This window comes from Wasmannia auropunctata, unplaced genomic scaffold, assembly GCF_000956235.1.
Source record: "Wasmannia auropunctata unplaced genomic scaffold, wasmannia.A_1.0 LD335994.1, whole genome shotgun sequence".
NCBI classification, from domain to species: domain Eukaryota; kingdom Metazoa; phylum Arthropoda; class Insecta; order Hymenoptera; family Formicidae; genus Wasmannia; species Wasmannia auropunctata.
In genome coordinates this window covers 472,251-494,722 of record NW_012026896.1, presented here as the reverse complement: position 1 = coordinate 494,722, position 22,472 = coordinate 472,251, and the positions used below count along the sequence as shown (strand labels likewise).

The window sequence follows — 22,472 nt, the reverse complement described above, 5'->3', positions numbered from 1 at the left end:
CACGGAAACACAAATTTTATTTATGGATGTAGTGCAGACTCGAATCTCATCCATTTTCGTTATAATTTTATCGAAAATATCAGAAAATGGATGTAACTACCCCTTTCAAAAATGGATGTAATAGCGCTAGTATACGGGGGTTCGATCCACCCTCATGCTTCTCTCTGACATCACTGAAAACGTCACTTGATGTACTTATCTACAGATGTACAAAGCGGTATCGTCTACTGATAAATAAATGTCTATCACCAACGAACATCTTCATCACGCTGATAAACATAAAAAATAAAAGCGTCTCTTGTGGAAGCACGAAACACGACAAAATCTCGTGGCGACAATGATTTTTTTGCGATTAGTGACAAAGTATGAGCTACCCTCTTTGAGCCAAGAATTTAATAATTACAAAATTATAATTTAAAAATTATATAAAGAAATAATTTGATTTTTATTTAACTTTCAAATGGTACAAGAGTGCGAATTCGCATCGCAAAAATTTTTGAATTGCTGGCATTTACACATCTGTCGCGGCTTATCCTCACTACGTTAAACATGTTCAAAACATTTGTTTTTTCCTCAGGAAAGATGTACAATTTAAGATGTCAAATTCGCACCATTGTTCCATTAGAGGATGCTCGAAAGAAGTGTATCATTTAAATTTACAAGTATATTTATTTTACATTTCTATTATGTTTATATTTAATTACATTAATTTAATCGAGATTTTAATTTTGTAAGTAAATCGACTAATAAAGATTATCATTTATCTATGTTTCTCTCAATATAGTCTTATAACTTCCCTAACGAATTAAGACGAAAAAAAATTATGGATACGATATTTATATTTTGTAATATACATTTTCAATTACTTGGCCGTGTATACAAAATTTATCGGGATACAGATGCAATAATTTTCGCTAAGATTCGCGCTAAATCTGCGAAGATTTTCTAAGATAGCGATGCGTACGCTTTAGAGAAAGAATTAACGTTTACTCAACGAGCTTATTACCAGTACGAGTCACTCGAATGCGCACGTTGGTCCAGGCTGGCTTAAAGTTTTATTAAAACGTAACGTGTGTCTCTTTCGCGCGGCGCGAATATCTCGATGGCGATCGAATCGAATTTGCTCGGAGCTCGAGAGCCGTGAGATACCCCGTGGTCCTCTCTCGCGGCGTGGAGGTTCGCGGCTGCCAGCATCATCCCTCGCGTTGATCGCGAGCTCGCGTGTCGCCAATGAGTTTCAAGGCTCCGCCCAGCACCCGGTTAGGCAGTGGTTGGCAAGGAGGTGAAATACGCGCAGGACTGAATCCTACGTCACGCTGGGGGCGTACACCGGGACTCGGAGACACAACCCCCGGCCGCGAGGATGGCTCACCCCCTCTGTTCGCGCCGAGATCAAATCACCCGATTCAGTGCTATCTTCGATCTTCGCGCTGTAACACACCGGCGGCGATCGACGAGACTCTCGCGAGTCGCGCGATTTCGATTGCGCGTTTTATTTTTCGAATTTATTTCGGATCGGTGAAATTCAGCGTTTCGTCTACAGTGAGGAATTTTTCGGCTCGACTGCGATAGGATCGGGGAAAGAAACGACGGCGGACCGCGAAGTTATGATGAATATTGCCGATCAGGAGGTGCCTGCCGCGACGACGGAATTGACGGGCTTGGTAAATAGTTAAAAATTTGTTATTTAAAGGATTGAATTTGTAAAGGTTTTATTAATAGTATAGATTATAATTAATGGGTTTATTATGATGTTTATTAATTGATAGGGAACAGTTTTTTATTTATTAATTGATAGGCAACTGTATTTTTATATTTAAAGATTATCATCTCAGAGAAAATCAGGTCACAATTTGTAATATTTAATTGATTTGTATTGGACTTATTAAGGTCTTGTTAAGATGCGCAATTAATTCATTATGATTTTATTATTTGATAAAAAACGTTTTTTTTTAAATTAACATCTTAGAAAATCAATTGAATTAATAACACTTGATTTAATCTTGTGTGCGACAAATGAAAATAAATAAACAGATAATTTATAGATAGCTTAAACACTAAAAATTTTTCTTTTTAATATGTCGAATCAAGTTGAAATATTGCATTAAAAAATAAGTTTGATCTTTGAATTATGTTTATAGTTTATATATTTTTTATTTTAATTCGGATCGGTAATAGCAAGATTATAAAACCGCATGAAAAAAAAAATATGTATATAATGATTTATTTGTAGGCAATAAAACATATTTTTCCTTGCAATTTGCCAGTAATAGCGATATTTCACTAATTATTATCTCATTAGATAAAACGGAATAGTCAGAAGCTAGAAGAAATTATTTCATATTTAGCTTTATAGAAATAAAGCGAACCCAAAAAGAGACTAGATAATTGATATATAATCTATTTTTCCGAATTATAAGTAAATCCGACTGGTTTTCTTCACCACATTGTTAACACTTTTTTTATCGGGTTAAACTTGTGAAACAGCTGTTAACGTTAACAGCGTCCAAAAAGATGCAGTATCAACGTTCTCTCGATCGCGAAGGTGTTTAAGAGCCATTAAGCATCGCCGCATTAAGAGCCGGTCCGTTTGATACGGATATCCGTGTCCGACTTCCTTCGGGGCCGACACAATGGAGTCCTCGGCGAAAGAGCGGCGCCGAGGTCCAGGGTCATCGCGCGATACAATGCGGCCACTCGAGAGATGATCGCTCGGTCGGGTGGCGAATTGCCGCGGCACGCGCCTCCACGCTCCGATGGCTCGTCCCACGGGTGCCACCCCTTTTGTGTCCTCTAAACACGTAATTGTCGCCGTTATTCCTCGCGTGCGTGCGTACGTGCGTGCGTTGCGTGCCACCACCGTGACGACACGATGCGCGCGGGACCCGCGGGTGGTCAATGGATAGGGAGACGCGGGAGAGGGGATGACTTGGCGGAGTACTTGATTTATGTTTGTTGACTCTAAAAATCGGCCGATTCCCACACACGCGGTGTCCCCGGCCGTCGGATCGTCGGCGGCGGGCGCCGTTTAATTGACTGCCGCGAGAGATAGCATATGTCACCACTCGAATTTCCCATGATTAGGGTGGCCTTCCTCGGGGATGGGGCGTGTGCTGGTTTGTTTAGCTGCTCACCTGATCGATCTCTCGATAAACTTGATATTAAACTAGCTAACTTTAGCACTTTCAAATAATCACCTTCTTGATTGGCTTCTCGTTGTATAACAAAATAAATGATATATTTTTTACACATGCATATTGATTCACCGAAGAAAAAGTCTAGTAATAGCTACAAAATATATTTAATTTAGTGTTAATGCAATATTTAGTAAACATTATTTAACATATAACGGTAACAATTGTTTCATAATAAGTACTAAATGTTATTAATATTAAAAAAATTAAAATTAGCGTTTTTAATTTTTGTTATATTAACTGAATATTTGATTGAAATTATTTCACCAAAGCTTTAGTAACTATAATCTAGTCTTCGTTATTACCACTAGACTTTTCAGGGTGATGTTACACGTATGCTATTTTTTTCACAAGTGTTATTTTTATATAATTCAATTAATTGACATTTGATCGGTGCAGTATCATTGCTCACGACACGAAAACGAGGCGAAAACAAAAATTTCGATCCCGCCAGCGCGATCTTTGCGCAGCGCCGGCGTTGTGGGAAGCAATTAGCTGATAAACTTCGTCACAGAGTGCGACGCGTTCTTTAATCTCGAAATCTCTTCCTCTACTGTCCCTCTCGCCGTGCATTGTCCGCCTTCCCAGTTGTTCACCGTCGTCATTATCTTCGCGGTCGGTCGCTAAGGGTAGGAAGACGGCGGGGAAACTTTCTTGGCGAAGTAACGCGAGTTCTCGCCTGTGATTGGGAAAATTGACCGCCCTTGCCATCGACACGTAATTAGCAGAAGAAAGCTCTGGCCGCCTTTTATCTGCCCGCGAAGGCACACACGAAATGTGGATTGTTAAAAATATCTTGAATTCACTTTGAACTTTTTGTAATTCCCATCAGATTTTAGGATAGAATTCTATCTCTAATTTTACGCGCCACACTTTTTGATATACGTGCATTTTAATATATTTATTGTATTTTTTATAATATATGTATGTATTGTATTTTGATTCTTCTTAAATGTTTTTAATAATATCTAATATCTTAGATTTCTTAGACTATGAATTTCTATCTTGGATTCCAAAACGAATTATAGGTTGTCTAATGTCTACTTCCAATGCAGATTAATTTTAAAATAGGTTAACTTATTTTTTATCTCTTTCTAAGAAATAAGAATTATATAATTTAATTTTTGATCTTTTTTTAGTTTTAAAAATTAGAAAAAGATAACGAGTGAATTAAAGAGATTAAAATTAATCTACATTGGTAGAAACATGCATAAGTTAGGTTTACGCATGTTTCATTAATTTTCCTCTTGAATTGCAGAATCTGGAATTTATCTTTAATCTCTCCCTCTTTATCAACCGTTTATCACTGTCTCAATACTTCATCTCTAAAATCTAAGCTTCCCAGTCCGTCGGGTGATCACGGAAGGGATACAGTTTGACGACGTGTCGTCCGCCCGATGACTTTATTATAAACCGAACCGAAGTGCACAATTACTACGAGGGTGGAGAACGTTGGATTTGGGGTGCCGTGCGTCGGGAACCCCTGTAACCCCGCCGCGAACGACGGGGCGTTCCCCCCGATTCGTCTCGTGGGTATCTCGTTTTCACGAGAGAGGCATAAACTGCGCGCATACATAAACTCGCGTGCCGAATGCTTCGCGCACGCATTCGTCTAAAACGACATCCGCTGGATGGGAAAGGCCTCGAGACATGAAATGGTACGCGTTCCCGTGTGTTTGCGCCTTCCACTTAGGCGTCATTGCCTGATCAATTCGCTGTTAAATCCTGTGCTCGACAAAAAAATGTCAATGTGTTGGAAGATCAGCCTGACGCAACTCGCCTGTTCTTTTCAGCTGAACATCTTGCGCGGTTCATTTTTCCTCTTTCTTTCCACAAAGATTTTTTAAGATTTTTTAAAGAATAAAGAGAAAATATGAACGGTGCTGAGAAATTCAGCTAAAAGAACAGATTTAATACTATCTCGATCGTGAAAACGATCTGTCAGCAAGATCGCCACTCAGAGAAAAAGTATAGTAGTGATAACTATGTAAATGACATAAATTATACAAGTTTTATACGTGAAATTAATGTGTGTGTGTGTACATGGTTGAATATATTACTTTATATTACAATTATAAAAGCTGAATAATTATAAAAACTAATAACTTGTAACCCACAGATAATTAATGAGTTAATTATAAAATAGTTTATTTAACTACGTACAATAATTCTACATAATAAAACTTGTATAGTTGTCACTCATATAATTGTAACCACTATAAAAATGCTTCCTTTTTCTGTTATTTATAAATAATTACGCAGCACAAATCATAACATTAATTATATAATCGAAATATCAGATATGCATATCATACAGTTATTCTCAAGATATTGGACTCGAGATTTTTTTTTAGTTAATTTTAATGCAAGTATTTTGATTTTTGTTAATTTAATGCGTACGTAATATTAACGCTTGTTTCGTGCGTGATTGAAATACTCTACGTGTCTCTCGCGAATCGTTTTTGCGTCAGTAAATATGTATACATAATGGATTGACATGGCGTATTAAACATTTAAGGCGGTATTAGTGAATGTAATTAAAATTTATGTTGAAGCGCACGGATTACAGGCGCCGTGCCATCGCGGCAACTAATTGCGGACGACGATTAATTGCGATCAAAGGAAAATCTCGAGGAGAAATTACGAACAAATAATGAAACTTTGAGCAGCGTGACTCCGCCGGATGCTCGTTAATATCAATATACTTTCCAACAGAAATGTCCAGCATAGGGAAATTGTATACGCTGCGTACTATATTTCACGGACAGTTCGACATTTTGATGGCTTTATCATTTTATGAAATTAATTTCCACGTGACGGAATTTTTTTTCAAAACAATGCAGTCCTTCGCGGGAAACAAATTTTTTTTTTATTTACGCGACGCGATAGCTTGCGACTCCCCATAGTCTTTATAGTCAAATTTCACGGAGTCAAAGGCAACGTCTGCGTTATCGAAATTCCCAAAACCGGTAACTGAGTTTACCACTAGATTGCCCCGCAAGGAGGAAACCGTCCAATCGTTCACCGGATGTCTTCCTCTTGCCTTCCTCTCTCTTACCCTTCACCCTCTATTTCTCACTGTGTGTCTTTCGCGCTCCTATATTGAAGAGCCTCGGAGCCTCGCAATCGCTCTGTGAAATCACTTGCATTCTCTTTCACATTCGTCCAATATTTATTTCATACACGGGAAAAAAAACGATGCTGTATTAACAGCATTAGCCGACAGCTTCTAATTGAAAATAATCTTGTTAATTCAATAAAAGAATGAATGAAACAAATACGCCATGCTCTTATTTTAATAAAATTTGTTTTATTAATCCTGATATTGAATAAACAAGATTATTTTCAATTAGGCTGCTGCTGGTTAATGACTGTTAAATCAATATCATTTTTCTCCATGTAATATCGGGACCAACTGGACGAACGAATATCGACTATCGATTGCCTGGCGATGCAATCATATTTCTCGGAGGAAACATTTTTCAATGTTATTAAATCTCTGTGTCTTACACTAATCCATGATTCTTTCTGTTGCGTTCCCTGCAGCCCGGAAACGGATTCGGCAGACTGCCCGAGCCGCTTCAGACGGTGGCCAGCGAATATTGCCCCGGCAACTACCCAGTGTCTCAAACGGCGAGCAATGAAAAGCTGCACACGGGTGAGTGGAATTTTCATTAATGAAGGATTTTGACTTGATAAGCACGATCCGACGTTTTTCAATTTAAATCCGTATAAGCGAAGAGGAATATCCACGCGAGCCTATAATAAATTTTCCATATATTTTGTTACCATTCTCGACGCTTTATTCCTCTGAAAGAAAGTGCATTTATGCAGAAATATCTGAGTCACTTTAACGTTTTAACTTGACGTTCTTAACGAACTTGCGAGGGTGTAATCAAGGGAAAAGGTGAGCGGAGAGGAAGAGAGGCCCCGGTCGATTCTTCGATTCCCCCGTCGCGTTCGACGTTTGAAGCTCTTTGATACCGTCGCGGCTCGGAGACGTCGCGTTTCCATCGCAGGCGAGGCTTTCGATACACGAAGACCCGCGTCGCGCCTGTGTCGACCGCGCGCGAGGAGAGGCGCACACATAGGAAAGGGCAACGTTTAGGAAACACGTGCGGGGACGTGTACCCCGAAACGGAGCGTCGGCAAGAAGAGAGAGAGAGAGAGAGAGAGACGAGGCCGGGAGGGTGAGAGCCATACCCCCCGAAGAGAGCCTGTCACTCGCAGGCGGTCGAGAGTCGATATCTTTATATAGTCGCATCAACGACGACATTATTTTCCAAAGGCCGCGGCGAGACGCGCGGTTGCATCGCCCGAGACAATCCTGGGGTACCCGCGCGGAGTACCTGCTCGTCAATTACTCGGCCCGAAATGTTTTCTGAATAGCCGGCATTTCGCCAGCAAAACGCGCTGTGTTTCCGACGCCGAAAATATGTGTACGAAAGCCTTTGGTAATCAACGCGAATATTTTCTTGGCATCAATTTGCACGGTCCGATCGTATCTTGATTCTTCGATTCCCCCAATCGAATGATGATGTCGACGACGGTGTCTTCTACTTTAAAAGCTATCGCGTTTATCTGATAAGTGCTGCTTCTTCTGATTGTGGATATTGAGATCGGAAAAAAATGATATTAATATTTAATAGCATTAGCCGGCATTTAATTGAAAAATAATCTTATTAATATCAATCTTATTTATCAATGACTATATTAACAAAGCAAACACGTCATGCTCTTGTTTTAACAAAATATTATTGGTTTCATTAATATCGATATCGAATGTACAAGATTATTTTTAGACTGCTATCGACTAATGCTATTAACACAACGTTATTTTTTTCCGTGTACAGATACAGAGATTTTAGAACGAGTCGCGAAACGTTCTCTCAACTCCGCGATACCACGGATTAATTCGCGCCCCGATTAATTCCTCTTTCGCGATCACATCTCTTCCCGAACGCGCGTCCCAGCCTTGACCCAGAAACGCGCGACGTCAATTCCGAGATTCAATAAGTGACGTGTTATCACCGCAAAGACTTCCCTGGGGTGTCCTCGCGCAGTGGAACCCCTGCCTCCCCCCCTTCTCCCGCCATTCTCCTTGGTGTCCCCATCGAGGAGAATCACCGAACAACCCCAGCCGGCGTCTGGCTGCAGTGATTGACACTTTATATCTAGCATTGGCATGCCACGGCGTGAAGCCACCCGCTCTCTCGGCTCGGGATGGACCCACCTCCACCTAACTCAATCACTGCCTATAATGCCGCAATTTCTCTATCATAATCGCGTTACGTCCCCTCCCCGCCGGGCTCGATCCACTTTTCGACACGATTCAGAAATATTGAAACGCCGCCGCGACGGATGAAAGTACCGCTGATCGTTCTTTGCTCTCTTTCCCTCTCTTTCTCTCTTTTTCCTTACTCCCTTCCCTCTCCTTCTCTCGTTCGTCTTTTCACATTCCGCGTATCTGAAAGCGGTATTGTAACGTCTTGACTTTTTCGTCCTCCACGACATATGTTTCCGAGTGTGAAGTTTGATTAAATCCGAAATTTAATTAGAGTATCGAATCTTTACACGGAAAGAATGATTTTACTGAAGTATCTAAAATTTTGACTAAATACAGATCTGAAAATAATTTTGTTAGACCATCAAAATATATATAGTTATGTGGGGAAACTCAAGCGATACTGCTAAAAGAGATCTGAAAATAATTTTCCGTTAGACCATCAAAATATATAGTTATGAGGGAAACTCAAGCGATACTGCTAAAAGTTTTGACATTCTAAACAAAGCTTGAGCGTTCTACATAAATTATTTTATTTATCTTCTACATAATTTCTCTTCTACATTATTTTGATGGTCCAATACAATTATTTTTTCAGATCTATATCTAGCTAATTATTTTTAGATACTTAAGCAAAATCGTTCTTTCTATGAAAAATGAGACAAAATCGTGAAAATATTTTTATGCAATATTTACATATATGAAAAGAACAGCTTTGTGCTGAAGTATACATATAAAAATTAGACCAGCTGCAGATCTGAAAATTACATTCGACCATCAAAATAATTATATTGGACGCAAGCTAATAACTAGAATATCAAAACTTTTTGCAGCAGTATCATCGTGCTTGAGCATCATTAAAATAATTTTGATTGTCCAGAGTGATTGTTTTTAAATTTGTGTGTGACCTAATTTTTATATGCCAACACGGGAAGGATGATTTTGCTGGAAAATCAAAATTGGATCTGAAAATAATTTTGTTGCACGGAAATCAAAATAATTTTGTTGGAGAGTCAAACATTTGCTAAAATATCAAAATATTTTATAGCAATGCTTATCATTTTTGAGTTTCCAACAAAATTATTTTCAGATCCAATTTTGACCTTCCAGCAAAATCGTTCTTTCCGTGTACTTCAGCAAAGTCGTTCTCTTCGTGCAGAGCTCGCGTAGTTGATGCGCGCACAATCCGTGCTCTACAATCGTAAATTTTTTTTTTCGCGAGAGCGACAGAGCGCGGATTTAATGCGACAACCAAAGACGCACTGCCGAACACTCGTAGCGTCTTTGCGGCAGGGAGTATCGTATAACAAGCCGAGAGCAATGAGCTGTGGCGTAAGTGAATTCGATTCGCATCGGACTGGATTCTCTGCCGTGGAACGAAACGAGGTTACCGCCGAGTGGCTACCCGTGGCGAATCCAGGAGACCCATTAAACGCACCCCCCAGTCCCCTCCGCGGTGGCATTCTTATGCGCCCGTTCACGCGGAAGGGTTTGTTTTTGCCCCGTGATTCATTCGCGGCCTTCTCCCTTTTGTCCTCTCGCGCGCGGATCTCTCACGATTCAGGACGTTCTTTCGCGCGTTTCATTCCGACGCAGTGAGTGAATACGCACTCCGATCGATGTTCCATATCAACACGAAAAGAACAATTTTGTTGAAAGATCTAAAAATTTTGCCAAAAACAGATCTGAAAATAATTTGTTGTAATGTTAAAACTGATAAGCATTGCTATAAAACATTTTGCAATCACTTTGACTTTCGCACGAAATCATTTTGAATATTGAACAAAAATTATTTTCAGATCTGGATTCAGTAAAATTATTCTTTTCGTGAAAGTAACTGGTCTTTTGTAATCGAACGAATCGAATAAACACGCGTGTATTAATAATTAATAAAAAAATAACGGAAGCGCTCCGCGTGTCCTGTCAATCTACGGCAAACACCGCGCTCGACATACATATTACATACATACAACTGCTAACATCTGCTACACACAAACAAATTGTATTTGCGTTTCCTCCCGCTATTTGCTTTCATTCGCGCAATCAATAGCGCGATTAATTAATGTGTTTTTTTTTCGAAAAATTAACTTTGATTACAGGGAGCGAGTTGTACATGCCGCAGGGATACAGGCAAGAACCCTGGCTGCAAGATGGTGAGTGCGTCAGTTTAAATTTTATCCATCGCACACGCATATGTTACAATGCTTCAATTAATTTTTATAATAATAATTTAATTTGTTTGTTGCACGTCACGCGAACTCCGGGCGAATATAGGCGTTTTACGCTAGCGCATCCGTCAGCCCGGATAGCTCAGTCGGTAGAGCATCAGACTTTTAATCTGAGGGTCCAGGGTTCGAGTCCCTGTTCGGGCGGTTATTTTTTTTCCGATCACCACGAAAGCGTTTGTAAAAATATGATATCGTCGCGCATTATTGAAACTCAATTTGTAGCATAGCAAAAGTGTGGAAAAACCTTTACTTTTCGGACAATACAAACCAAGCAGTTAGAATATGGATATGACAACGACATTAAATCAAACTTAAATATTTTTCTACATAGTTATTTAGTATTTTGTAGAATAATAATGATAAAGACTTAAAAGATTTACCAAAAATAGGAATGTTATTAAAGTCGCAACATCTCGTTATTGATTTTTAGAATGTAGAGATGTTAAGTTTTAATGAATACACACATTGCGAGGATGGAAAAACTCTTGAAAACTTCTATTTTTCAGATACAACTTAATCAATTAGAATAAATATAAGAATAACGTTAAATAAAACTGTTACGTATCTTCTTGTATTATTAATTATATAGATTATAGAATAATGATAAACGGATTTAATAAGATTTACTAAAAATCGGAGTATTATTAAAACCGCGAAGTCTCGGTATTGATTTTTAGAATTTAGAGAGATAACGCGAAATTAAAGCCCTAAGCCGCCAGCGAAGATAATTACGTGCAGCCACTATTCGCTCGGAACATTAATTTTAATTACCTTGCCCAACTGCGGTTTAATACGCGATGAGCGTAATATAACGGATGATCAAAGGGGGGGAAAGATTTTATATAATTTTACCGCGGGACGGAAGCTTGACATTTTCGTTAGACATTCGAGCAGAGAATTTTTTTTTATACATATACATACATATATATATATATATATATATATATATATATCCTACCGGTAGACGTTAATCTCGCTGTTCAATTGAACGCAAATTGTGCTAACCATTGATAATTGCCTTCTTCGCGCAGGTAGCAGCTCCGAAACCGAGGACAGCGAGCAATACGTGCCCGAGTTCCACCAGATGTCGAGTAAGCGCTGATTTTCATTGTTCGCTCTTGTTAATAAGCCATTTCACGAACCATTCGTCAGCTAGGTCGCCCGTCTGTTTAATCCTATCGACCGTAGCGGAAAGATAACGGCGCACATTAGCCGCGTCGCGTCGCGCACTCGCGTACCTCTACGCGCCGATACGGCGATGCCTGATAATTCGGCCGGGATAAATAAATCCCGGGGATTGGAATCCGCGGAACAGGATTGCAGGATGTCAATCTCCGCTGAAATCACCCGCTGAAATCGTGTATAGCGGCGCGGAAGTGTTTCGCGCGTCGCGTCGGAATGGTTCGGTCTCGAAATTGGCTGGAAAGTCTGTTATCGCGCGCGCTCAGGGTTAGGAGAGGTCTAGACCTCGAAGATGCACGATGGTCCCGAATCTCCTCGAGACCAACGTCCCGCGGCAAACTGTTCTGAAAAATAAAGCAATCCGAGTCGAATCGAGAGTTGAAATCCCTAAACGATAATTCCAGTTCGTGGAAGAGGGGAACAGAGAGATGCAGCACTTTTGTGCAGCGAGTATAATCAGGAACGATCGTACAATTAATTAATTAAATTCATGGAATGACCCGTTCGCTCGCTCGATTTAACGTATAACCGTCGCGTAATCGGCGACAGTCAATTAGCGACACGTTACACACACCGCACGTGCATGTTTAATTAGCCGTCGACACTTTCCGCGCGCGCGCGCACGCTCGCGTTTGCGGTTTTCCCGCTCGGCGTACGGCCTTTTTGCACCCGTCCGCGAGTCAGCCGACGAACCGCTTTTCCGAGTTTTTTCCTCCCCGCTATGGTGAATCGCGACTGTTAAAAATCGCGGCGGCGACCTCGCAAATCCGGCGCGCAGCGCGGCGGGGCGCAATATCGGCCCTTTATTAAAAACCGGCGAGAAGATGCCCGCGGGGCAGAATTCTTTTAAGCGTAGCGCGCGCACAGAGAAGCGGAAAGAATCAACACGGGGCGCCTCGGCGATCATCGATATCGGATTACGCGAGTAAGCACTTTATATTAAGCCAGCGGCGATTCGTTCCGTTTTCTTTTTGTTTCCTTTTTCTCTCTCTCTTACTCTTCCGCCCCGCTCCCGCGCGCTTATTAATATCGCTATCGATACGGCCGCGCCTTTTCTGCGAATCATTGTGATAAGCCGGCAAAAATCGGACGGCACTTTCCCGAACGTTCTCCTTTTCGTGAAGCGCGGGCGGGCCCGCAGTCTACATTATTCCGGGGCGCAAAATTCGCGACGCACGATACGTGTAATTCAGCGTCGAGCAGCGTTGAACAAACGTATCGTCGAACATTTCAACCGGGCGGGCAAACACCCAGAGGGAATCGGGGGCTAGCTAATGTCTATATGCGCACCGACGGTGCACACTCATGCAAGCGCGCCCGCGCTCACACACATACATAACACACACACGAGCACGCAATTCCCAGGCCGCGTATCTTCCGCGTAATATTATATGTAGCTCGCGACGCATTTGGGAAGAGATACATGCTCGTATGTACTTGCCATAGGTCCTTATGTAAAACATCACGAGACGGAGCGTCGACATCTTTAAACAATGGTGCTCCAAAATTTCTCAAGTTTAGACTCAATTAACGAATAATATTGAGAACTTAATAAGAAGTGTTCTCTTTGAAAAGAGAACAATTTTTAGTAAGTTCCAACATCCGAACAAAATATTCTATTTATATGTGGGAAATTCTTCTTAGCATTTCTTCTACGAAAACATCTTACAAAAGATCTTATATGTAGCATATTTCTCTATGTATAACACGTATTCATTTATTTAAAAAAATGGACACATGAAGTATGATTAAAACTGATTAAAAATTATATTTCTCTATTTTAGAGTATCTTCTTGTGAGATCGAATATCAGAGGAAAAATCTTCTAGAATCAAAAAGGTACTGCTAAAGAATATTTTTTTGGATGAAAAAAGTTCTCTTTGGAAAGAGACAACTTCTTTTATTAAATTCTCAATATTATTGATATAATAATATTAAAATATTATTGTTCGTTGAGTATAAAAATAATTTTCTCTTTGAAAAAGAATACACTTCTTTCACCTAGTTAAAGAACATGTAAAGATTACAATTGTTTAACTCTGAGAACGCACGAGCGTGTTTATCGATGATTTATCTCTCCGCGAGATGCACAGCAAAAGTGCCGCTAGGGAAAATAATTATTACGAGATCTTCGCGGCCGATACAATATGCCGAGATAATTCAATCTATCCTGGCGCGCACCGACGTGCTCTTCTTCCTATCAGTAAACTTCCAATGTTTACAAATACAATTATTGCCGGAGGCTTGTGACTTATGCTTCCCACGGCCCCGGGAGCCTGTTTGACTTACCGGGGGCGCAGCCCTCGCCCTCGCGAAAATCGTCGGCACCCCATTAGACCCCACCTACCCTCTCTCACGTGTCGTTGCAGCGATGCGTCTTCACTTCCGGTACGACACGCGCCGTTATGTCCTGACGCCCCGCCGCGCCGGGTTCTTTCGGTTGTATGAATCGTCCCGAAGAAAACGATCGTGCGCCACGCACTCGGTAAACAGTAATGATATGCGACGCGGGGAGAGAGGCCTGCGAGTCGTAAAAATCATTGAGTCAGTTTCTCGATTTTTATTAACGTTAACGACGGGCATTAATGTCGCGATAAAAGAAAGGCTCGTACGAAAGGATCCATGTATTGTGACTTTGTGACAGTTGTCTCATGCGATTGTTTCGCTTGCGCCAGGTGCGAGCGTGAAGCAAGAATCGAGCAATTGCACGAGAAACGACGACAGTGGCAATTATCATCCCCAGTATCAGTCCACCTCGGTGTCAGTCGCGCACGGTCAAAACAGTGATTTCCTTGAAATCAACTCGGACCGTTGCTTCGGGTAAGTTCCAGAGAAAGCCAATCGTTTGTTCTCTTTTTTTTTTTGGAATAATAAAATAAGATGCTAGTATCTGTATGTACATAATTCACTTGCCTTAAGAATAAGATTTATACGATGGTTTTGTATTAACAATTAGTGTGCTAGTTTTTTAGCGAACTAAAACCTCGCAGTTATAAAATTAAAAATTAATTCTCTACACAGCTAATAATTAAAGTTAATTCTATAAAATTTTTGTAAAGAAAATTACCAAAAACATTTAAAATTATATTTTTTTAACTCTTCCAGAAATTCAACACTGGAAGAACTAAATAGTTATTTTAAGTATTAAAAATACCGTTTGTTAGTGCTGTTAATACTTAAAATAAGTAATTATTCGGTCCTTCCAGTATTAAATTTCTGTAAGGGTAGCAGCTAGAAAGATAATTTATTGACTTACATTTTGTTTAGCTTTCTAGTTCGTTAGAAAATTAGTACGTTAGTTGCTAGCAAAAAAAGCATCGTGTAAATCATAAATCTAATTGTAAGAAAGAAACGTCGCGCGAACTGTCAAACGCAAATCTGTGAAATCGCGTAAATCTTGCGTGTTTGTCCGTAGAACTCGAAAGATAAACGGGCCGGCCAGTAAGAGCACGAAGGACGTCGCCGTGAAGGAAGAACCGACGGACCGAAGCTACGTGGAGCCACTTCCCATAACGAACATATCATCCGCAACGTCTCAGGAGAACGGTAAGAGAGAAAGAGATATTCGTGCGATGATGACACGTTTAGTATAGTCGGTATCGAGAAGAAATACGCGGCCCGCTGACTTTTATCTCCGTACGAAAATCCATCGCCGTGACAAATCCCAGTATAAAGGGATCCACGTGGCGTTATTCCACCCCATGGAGTCCATAAATAATCGAGGGGGAGGGGTACAACGAGGGTACCGCTGTCCATTAATCGAGTCGACTTCCGATTAGCTCTTTGAGAGGAAACCCCACAGCTCCGATACACAGCTACGATAATGATCGGTCCGCGCTGTCGTTAATTGTTCCTCGTGTCTAGCCTCTTTGCGATCGTTAAGATGCAGGCAATAACAAAAATTCAAGAGACCCAGTATAGCGAATTAACGGGGAGGATGCAGAATGTCTTCGTTGGAGGGGTTTAGATTTGTTTTGTGTTTATTATAAATTGCATTTTGCATGTGCCATTTTGCGAAAATGTTTACTAAAGTAAACAATTACCTCTGAGAGCCGACATTTCCTACGATCGCTGCGAGGCTCCGCGACTAATGCAATGGACTCACGCGTGACTGAGCATGCGTAAATTGAATAATTAAACGATGCTTTCAAGTCGAAAGCTATGGCGAGCGTCTTGCAGATTCCAGCAAAAGTTGCCGAAAGAAAGAAAAGAGCGCGCGCGCGAGACTAGAGATCCCCCGGGGAAAATGTAAGTCGAAAGCTTTCTCTCTCTCGTGACCCGTGCAGTGCAGACAAGATTTTCGATGCAGGATTAACAGTGTTTTCAGTGGTACTACCATACTACAGCTTGAGTTCTTCGAGAATCCTTTTCTTACTCGTTAAAACAAAAATTAAGAAATTTTCAGTAATAAAACGTTTATCACATTGATTACATTATAACTTACAAAGTTTTTCAACATCTGGATAATAGTTCTTATGTATTTTTAACTGCTGAAAAAAATATAAGATTAAAAAAGTTCGATCACAGACTTTGAGAAATCACTTTTTTTTAATTCTACAAAGGACAATTTTTAACTGTTTCTTCTTATTTTATAAAGAATAAGGTTTTAATTATTATTATATTTTCCATTTCTTCTATTATAATAATTTTTTAGCATTAAATCCTACCACAATAAAAATTTTATTGTTTTAAATTTTACATAAACGATAAAATGGACTTTTTAATATCACATTTATTTTTTGTATATTATAAAAAAATATTTAAATTTATTACAGTTACATATTATGTTTATTACGAATTTGCGTTGTTAAGAAATTAAAAACAAAGTTTCTAAAAATTGAGGAGTGATGGAATCACTGAAAAACATATCTTTTTCAGTGTAAATAGTCCTGCAAGCGCGCATTTGTTGAAAAATAAAAAAAATCATCAAAATAATATACCTTTTTTTATTGATTATTGTAACGATAATTAATAAAAGTAAATCCTACATGAATAAATTTACATTCGCATGTTATTTTAATCACTATTTTAATCGCGAGAATACGTGCAACACGGACCATCGAAATATTTCAGCGACAATAATTATGGTTTTTCTATCGAAACGCTCATTATCTAATAGGCTGTGAACTAGGAACGAAAATACGCATCACCGCCTACCGCCGCCACTCGTCCCGTCCATAAAAGGTAGAGTCGGGGTCGAGGGGCTGCAAGCTCATGCTTTGTAATCAGACCGATTAGTCTTCCTTTATTCACGCACACATACAATCACGGGGCCGAATCCTTTAGGAACTCGGTTACGGCTATATATATCCACCGGCTCGACACTGTATACGCGATACTACCCGCCTACTACCAAGTCACCTGGGATTATGCTCGTGCTTCTCTTCGCGTAATTCTCCCTACCATTAAGCCGTTTTAATTATTTACACGTAGTTTAGGTTAATAATAGGATACATTCCCTATCGCCCGTATCGATATCCCGCAATCTACTTACGATCACTCACTTTATTTTCCAAAGCGGAAAAACCGTTTCTCGCGTTTTACGCGCTAGAACACTTGAGTGTTTCGAGTGTATCCTTTATTCTTAAATAAAAATACATTTAAAAAAAAAGAAAAATTGTCATCGATCGATACATTTTATTGTGTTATTCGCGTAGAAATGCGTATCGCAAAAAAAATTCGTTAAATTTCCAAACGGCGCGGTGTATCGGGCAGAGAAATATTTAGAAAAGGTATGAGATAATCGAGATCATCTCGTTTAGAGGGGACAAACAATTCGGGGAGCGATAGCGTCGAGAGCGCGGAATAGTAATAACCGGTTAATGGATACCGATTGGTTTCAACAGTTCCACTAATTAATACGAGCAGAGGATTACGTGGATTACAGATCGCGATACGGTCCATGCTGCCCACACAGAGTCCACTCCCGCGTATTCTCCCTCTCTCTCTCTCTCTCTCTCTCTCTCTCTCTCTCTCTCTCTCTCATATTTCCGCGTGTACGCGGAAAATTCGTCAAGCGAGAGACCTTCCATTCGCGCTCATTCGGGTCTATCTTTGATTCACGTGTCGCGGTAAATATTTCGGCCGGCAAAGAAAAAAAGAAGCGTACGCTGAAACGGACGATGGAATACGGCAAAACGAGAGCATTTTCCCGCACGCTCTCGGGAAAGGACAAGGCGAGCTCGTCAGGTTTCGCTGCTCGTCAGGTGGGTGGAAAATAGAGCTTGCATTATTAACCGAGCACTATGCCGGAATTCGAGGATCAGCGAGGCAGAAGAGAGGAGAAAAAGCAAAAGAGAAAGAGAGAGAGAGAGAGAGAGAGAGAAAGATAGCGCGCGGGCGCACGGAAAAGGGAGGAAGAGCAGTGCGGCGGCAAAACGCGTTTCTCCTCGTCTGAGAGTGGACGAGAGTGGAAGCCATCCTCTTTTCCGTAGAGCCGAGCCCACCCCGCCGCCGCCACCGCCGCTGCCGCCGCACCAGCCGTCGTGTTCCGCCGCCCCTATGACCAGTCCTGAATTCAACCCTTCTCCGGCCTCTCCCTCGGTGGTGGTACATCGCCACCGGTTTCATCAGCTCGCGATTAATTTTAATCTAAAACCACCCGCAAAGCCTCTGGTCCGCGCTCTGGCTCGCAGGCTGAGGTCAACCCCTTTCGCCACCCCCTGGCGCTCTCTCTCTTCCTCTCTCTCTCTCTCTCTCTCTGCTTTTCGAGAATGCCAGATTGGCCCCAGAGCTTTCGGCTCCCTTCTGATTCCCCGTCCGAGATTCGTTCTACGTTCGCCAAAACGCGCGGGTTGAAGCGCGATTGACCTTCCGTCAAGCTCCTCTGCCAGCACATCTCATTACAAGTTCGAGCTCGCGGAAGCTTATCAATGATGAAAAAATCGTTGTTTCATGCCAATCCGTGACGAGACGCGACTTCTTGCAATCTTGATACCACGGTAACAAATTTTAATAGTCGTCGAACACATCTTTGCGTATTGTTCCTCTTTAAACGGTCTGAATTGAACGATATCTCACGCGACGTATTCCCATCCACGCGACAAGATTCGAAAAAATCATTTTCACCGATGCACCGTCCGGCGGAAAGAGTTTGCGTCGCTTCCTCGCCGTTTTCGGCGTCGCTTCCGATGGCCCTTCAGCTCTCGTCGTCGGATGCATCGCGACGTCGCTTGCAAACAACGTTTATCGGGGCGCTCTCCACGATCGCGCGCGCGACTCCTCAATTTTTCAATATTCCCCACGCGCGACTTGGAGCGTAACCGGATTACGACCCGAGAATGGCTCTTTCGGTACCGCGAAGTCGACGCGGGGATGAGAGGGCGGGGGATTGGCGGCGGCAGCCCCCGAGAGTAAGAGAGGGAAAGAGAGAGCGAGAGAGAAACGCGGCCCGATTAATATACATATCGCGCGAGCTCTCTCGGCTTTCGATATTTCAGGGGGCACCATCTCGCGCGCGCGGGTTCCAGCCCCCGGTGGGCTTTGAATATCCACCAATTTCCTGCCGATATTTGTGTGACGAGAGCGCTTCAACCGGCCTGGCGCGTGAGTGCAATCGGTAATACGGAACGCGCTTTTTGTCCTCTCGAGAATTTCTTCCTCGACTCTCTTTCTCTCCTCTACGTCCTCTTCCTCTTCCCTCGCGAAAAAAAAAACGCCCGCGGATAATCCGATGCTTTTCCCGCGTCTCTCTACGTTGTGACGCCTTCGTCTTACGTGCGCGATTGCAGAAGTATGGGGGCTTGAAATATCTTTGTACACGCTGAAGCATAAATTCGCACTTCGCGGACTTGATTGCGTATTGATTAGATTATTTTTAAAGTTTATTTAGATATTTATCGTTATACCGTAGGAATATTTGTCAAACGTCTAAATTAGTGATAAATACAACCATATAAATACATATAAAGCATTCTCACAAATTCGTTCGAGGTTTTATATTTAATAAAAAATAAATTTAAAAAGTTTTTTATTAAAAAAATAATAAAATATTATAATATTTATTTTCATAACACTTTTGACATTTTTTTAATCCTCCGGCTTTTATTGCCGTCCTTTTCAAGAAAACGCAATAAATTGGGGATGCTTTAAACTTATGGCTCCGAGAGGCTGTGTATCAAGCATCAAAAACTGACGTCCGCGATCTAATTTAAAATCAAATTATCGTGACAGAGATGATACTGATTCTAGAATCACGCTGCATCTTCTTACAGCGAGCAGCTTAATTTATCCGCAACGCCAACAGCAGCAACAGTATGGGAACGTGACAAGGGATCACAGAGGATCGTCGCCGCCGTCCAGTCGTCCGGCCAGCGCCTCTTCCTCGACCTCTCAATGGCAGTCGACCTTCTCTGTCTCCTCCGAGACGTTTCTGCCGCGACAGGAGAACTGGAATTCCGAGGCTTACGCGAAGAGAAGCGGCACGCCGACCTGGACGGAACTCGGCACGCAGCTGGATCCCAGGAGCTCGTCCTGGGATCGGCAGAACGGCTGTTACCAGAAGAAGGGCTCGCCCGTCTCGACCTGGAACCCGGACCACATCAACAAGAGGCCGTCGTCGGCGACCGGCGTGTCCGCATGGAGCGACGTCGCCGTCGGTTATCAGCAGCAACGACGTGGCTCCCTGCAATTGTGGCAGTTCCTCGTAGCTCTGCTCGACGACCCCGCGAATGCGCCTTGCATCGCGTGGACCGGACGTGGGATGGAGTTCAAGCTAATCGAACCGGAGGAGGTTCGTAGAAAACGCGCTCAAGAAGAGTTTTAATTATTTTCTTGAGTTTTATAATTTTTAAGTGACTGGAGGTGTGTCGGCAGGTGGCACGAAGATGGGGCGTCCAGAAAAACAGGCCGGCCATGAATTACGACAAGCTGAGCCGTTCGTTGAGATACTACTACGAGAAGGGCATAATGCAGAAGGTCGCCGGCGAGCGATACGTGTATAAGTTCGTCTGCGATCCGGAAGCGCTCTTCAATATGGCGTACGGTACCGGCGCGTCTTCGGGGATTAGCGGAGAAGTTTCAAGTAGTATGGTGCGGAGCCATGCGGTGCCCGGGAAAGGAGCGGGCGGGAACGAAGTTCCAGATTTGATGAAGCATCCCGCCGCGGGGTATAGCGACGCGGTTTTCGCTATGTACTCGAATACCGCCGCAGGTATTAGACTTGACATGAATTATTTCGTCGAATCCATAAAACGAATTTCAAATTGGACGAAAGTATTCACGAGGAATTAAATTAATTTTAATTCAATTTACTTCCCATACAGTGTACGGGCCTTCCAGTCTCCATCATTTGCATCAGTACCTCGGCGGTAACGACGGCTTCAAAACGCCGTCGAGCAGATATCACCCCCATTACCCCCATCAGTACGGCAGCAATCACCATCACCACCATCATCATCCGGCGCCGAGTTACACCGAGACCTTCCTGAACTACAGTCGATTGTCGTCGCACGAAGCCCCGTTCGATTCGAAGGCGCAGGAACCGCCACCGAGGGACTCGTATACCCAGGAAGCGGAGAGCACCAGCAGGGATCGGGAGCCCGCGTCGATACCCTACGACAGCGTGCAGAGATCGCAATTACCAGCCCCGGCCCTGCCGTCGCAATCCTCGATATTGGACGGCGCGGCGAGCTCGAAGCTCGAGCAGGCACCGTACACGTGTTTAGGCGTCGGAAGCTGCGTCTGTTAAATAAATGTGATCGAATCTGTTGTTTGCATATTATTCGAGGGGAGATCTCCCATCGGTCATCATGCTTAACGATCCTCGAATCGGGGCGAGTCGTCTGGAGCGTACGTGGTATTGTAAATAGCACTTATTTTCCCGCGCCGATTTATCAGACTCTCCTGGAGATAGATTAATAAAATTTGTTTGAGTGCGAACTCCTTTTCTAGCGTCTTTCACTGGGGAGGAACCGACATTGCACCGACATCGTCGCTTGGAGCTCGTGCCGAGTTTCTGCACCGAAATGCAAAAACTCGGCATCAAGTCTTCCAGTGAAACAGCGCGCACCGATTTCGTGCGCACTGAAAAGCCCAATGTTGCTCTCGAAAAGTGTGCACTCAGTGCGCACCAGTGAAAAACGCTATTCGATTCGCGTCAATGCGTTATCTCCGATCGTTACTGTGCGCGTGTTCTAGTAGTTTATCGCGGTTGTAATTTATTTTATAAATATTAAATAAATCTTATCAATAAGACGATTATTAAAAATACGATATGTGACTTGTGTTTTTTACTTACAGATCGACTAGTCATTAACGACTCATCGAGCATAAATGATAGAAAGTAATAAATAATATAAGTTCCATAAGAGTTAATGCAACTCTTTGACACAACACTATTATCCTAAATCTGTTCCATTGACAGCGGGAACCGAGAAATAAAGGCACGAAGGACATATACATATAGAAAGCGTGAATGTGTAGCCGTGGGAATTTACATCGCACCTTGCGAAACATGAGCTCGTAATCCCGAAAAAATCCACAAATATTAAGTCATACGATAGAATCATCCTCTCCTCGCGCCGTCCCCGACGATGCGCATGTGACGCAAGTGCGCGATCGCGCGTGTATTTCGGGCTCTGACACA

The 22,472-nt window shown here is 42.2% G+C and overlaps 1 protein-coding gene and 1 non-coding gene across 2 annotated transcripts; both read left to right on the top strand.

Annotated features, from left to right (window-relative positions):
• The first annotated feature begins 1,610 nt into the window (after positions 1-1,610).
• Positions 1,611-21,575, top strand: LOC105453809 (ETS translocation variant 1). Its single transcript, XM_011696018.1, has 9 exons — positions 1,611-1,664; positions 6,741-6,852; positions 10,578-10,631; positions 11,738-11,797; positions 14,563-14,707; positions 15,303-15,433; positions 20,101-20,618; positions 20,702-21,038; positions 21,151-21,575. Exons 1-9 carry the CDS (start codon positions 1,611-1,613, stop codon positions 21,573-21,575), a joined length of 1,836 nt encoding a protein of 611 aa, XP_011694320.1.
• Trnak-uuu lies at positions 10,778-10,850 on the top strand. The gene has a single exon. It is a non-coding gene; the product is annotated as a tRNA-Lys (tRNA).
• Positions 21,576-22,472: the final 897 nt, after the last annotated feature.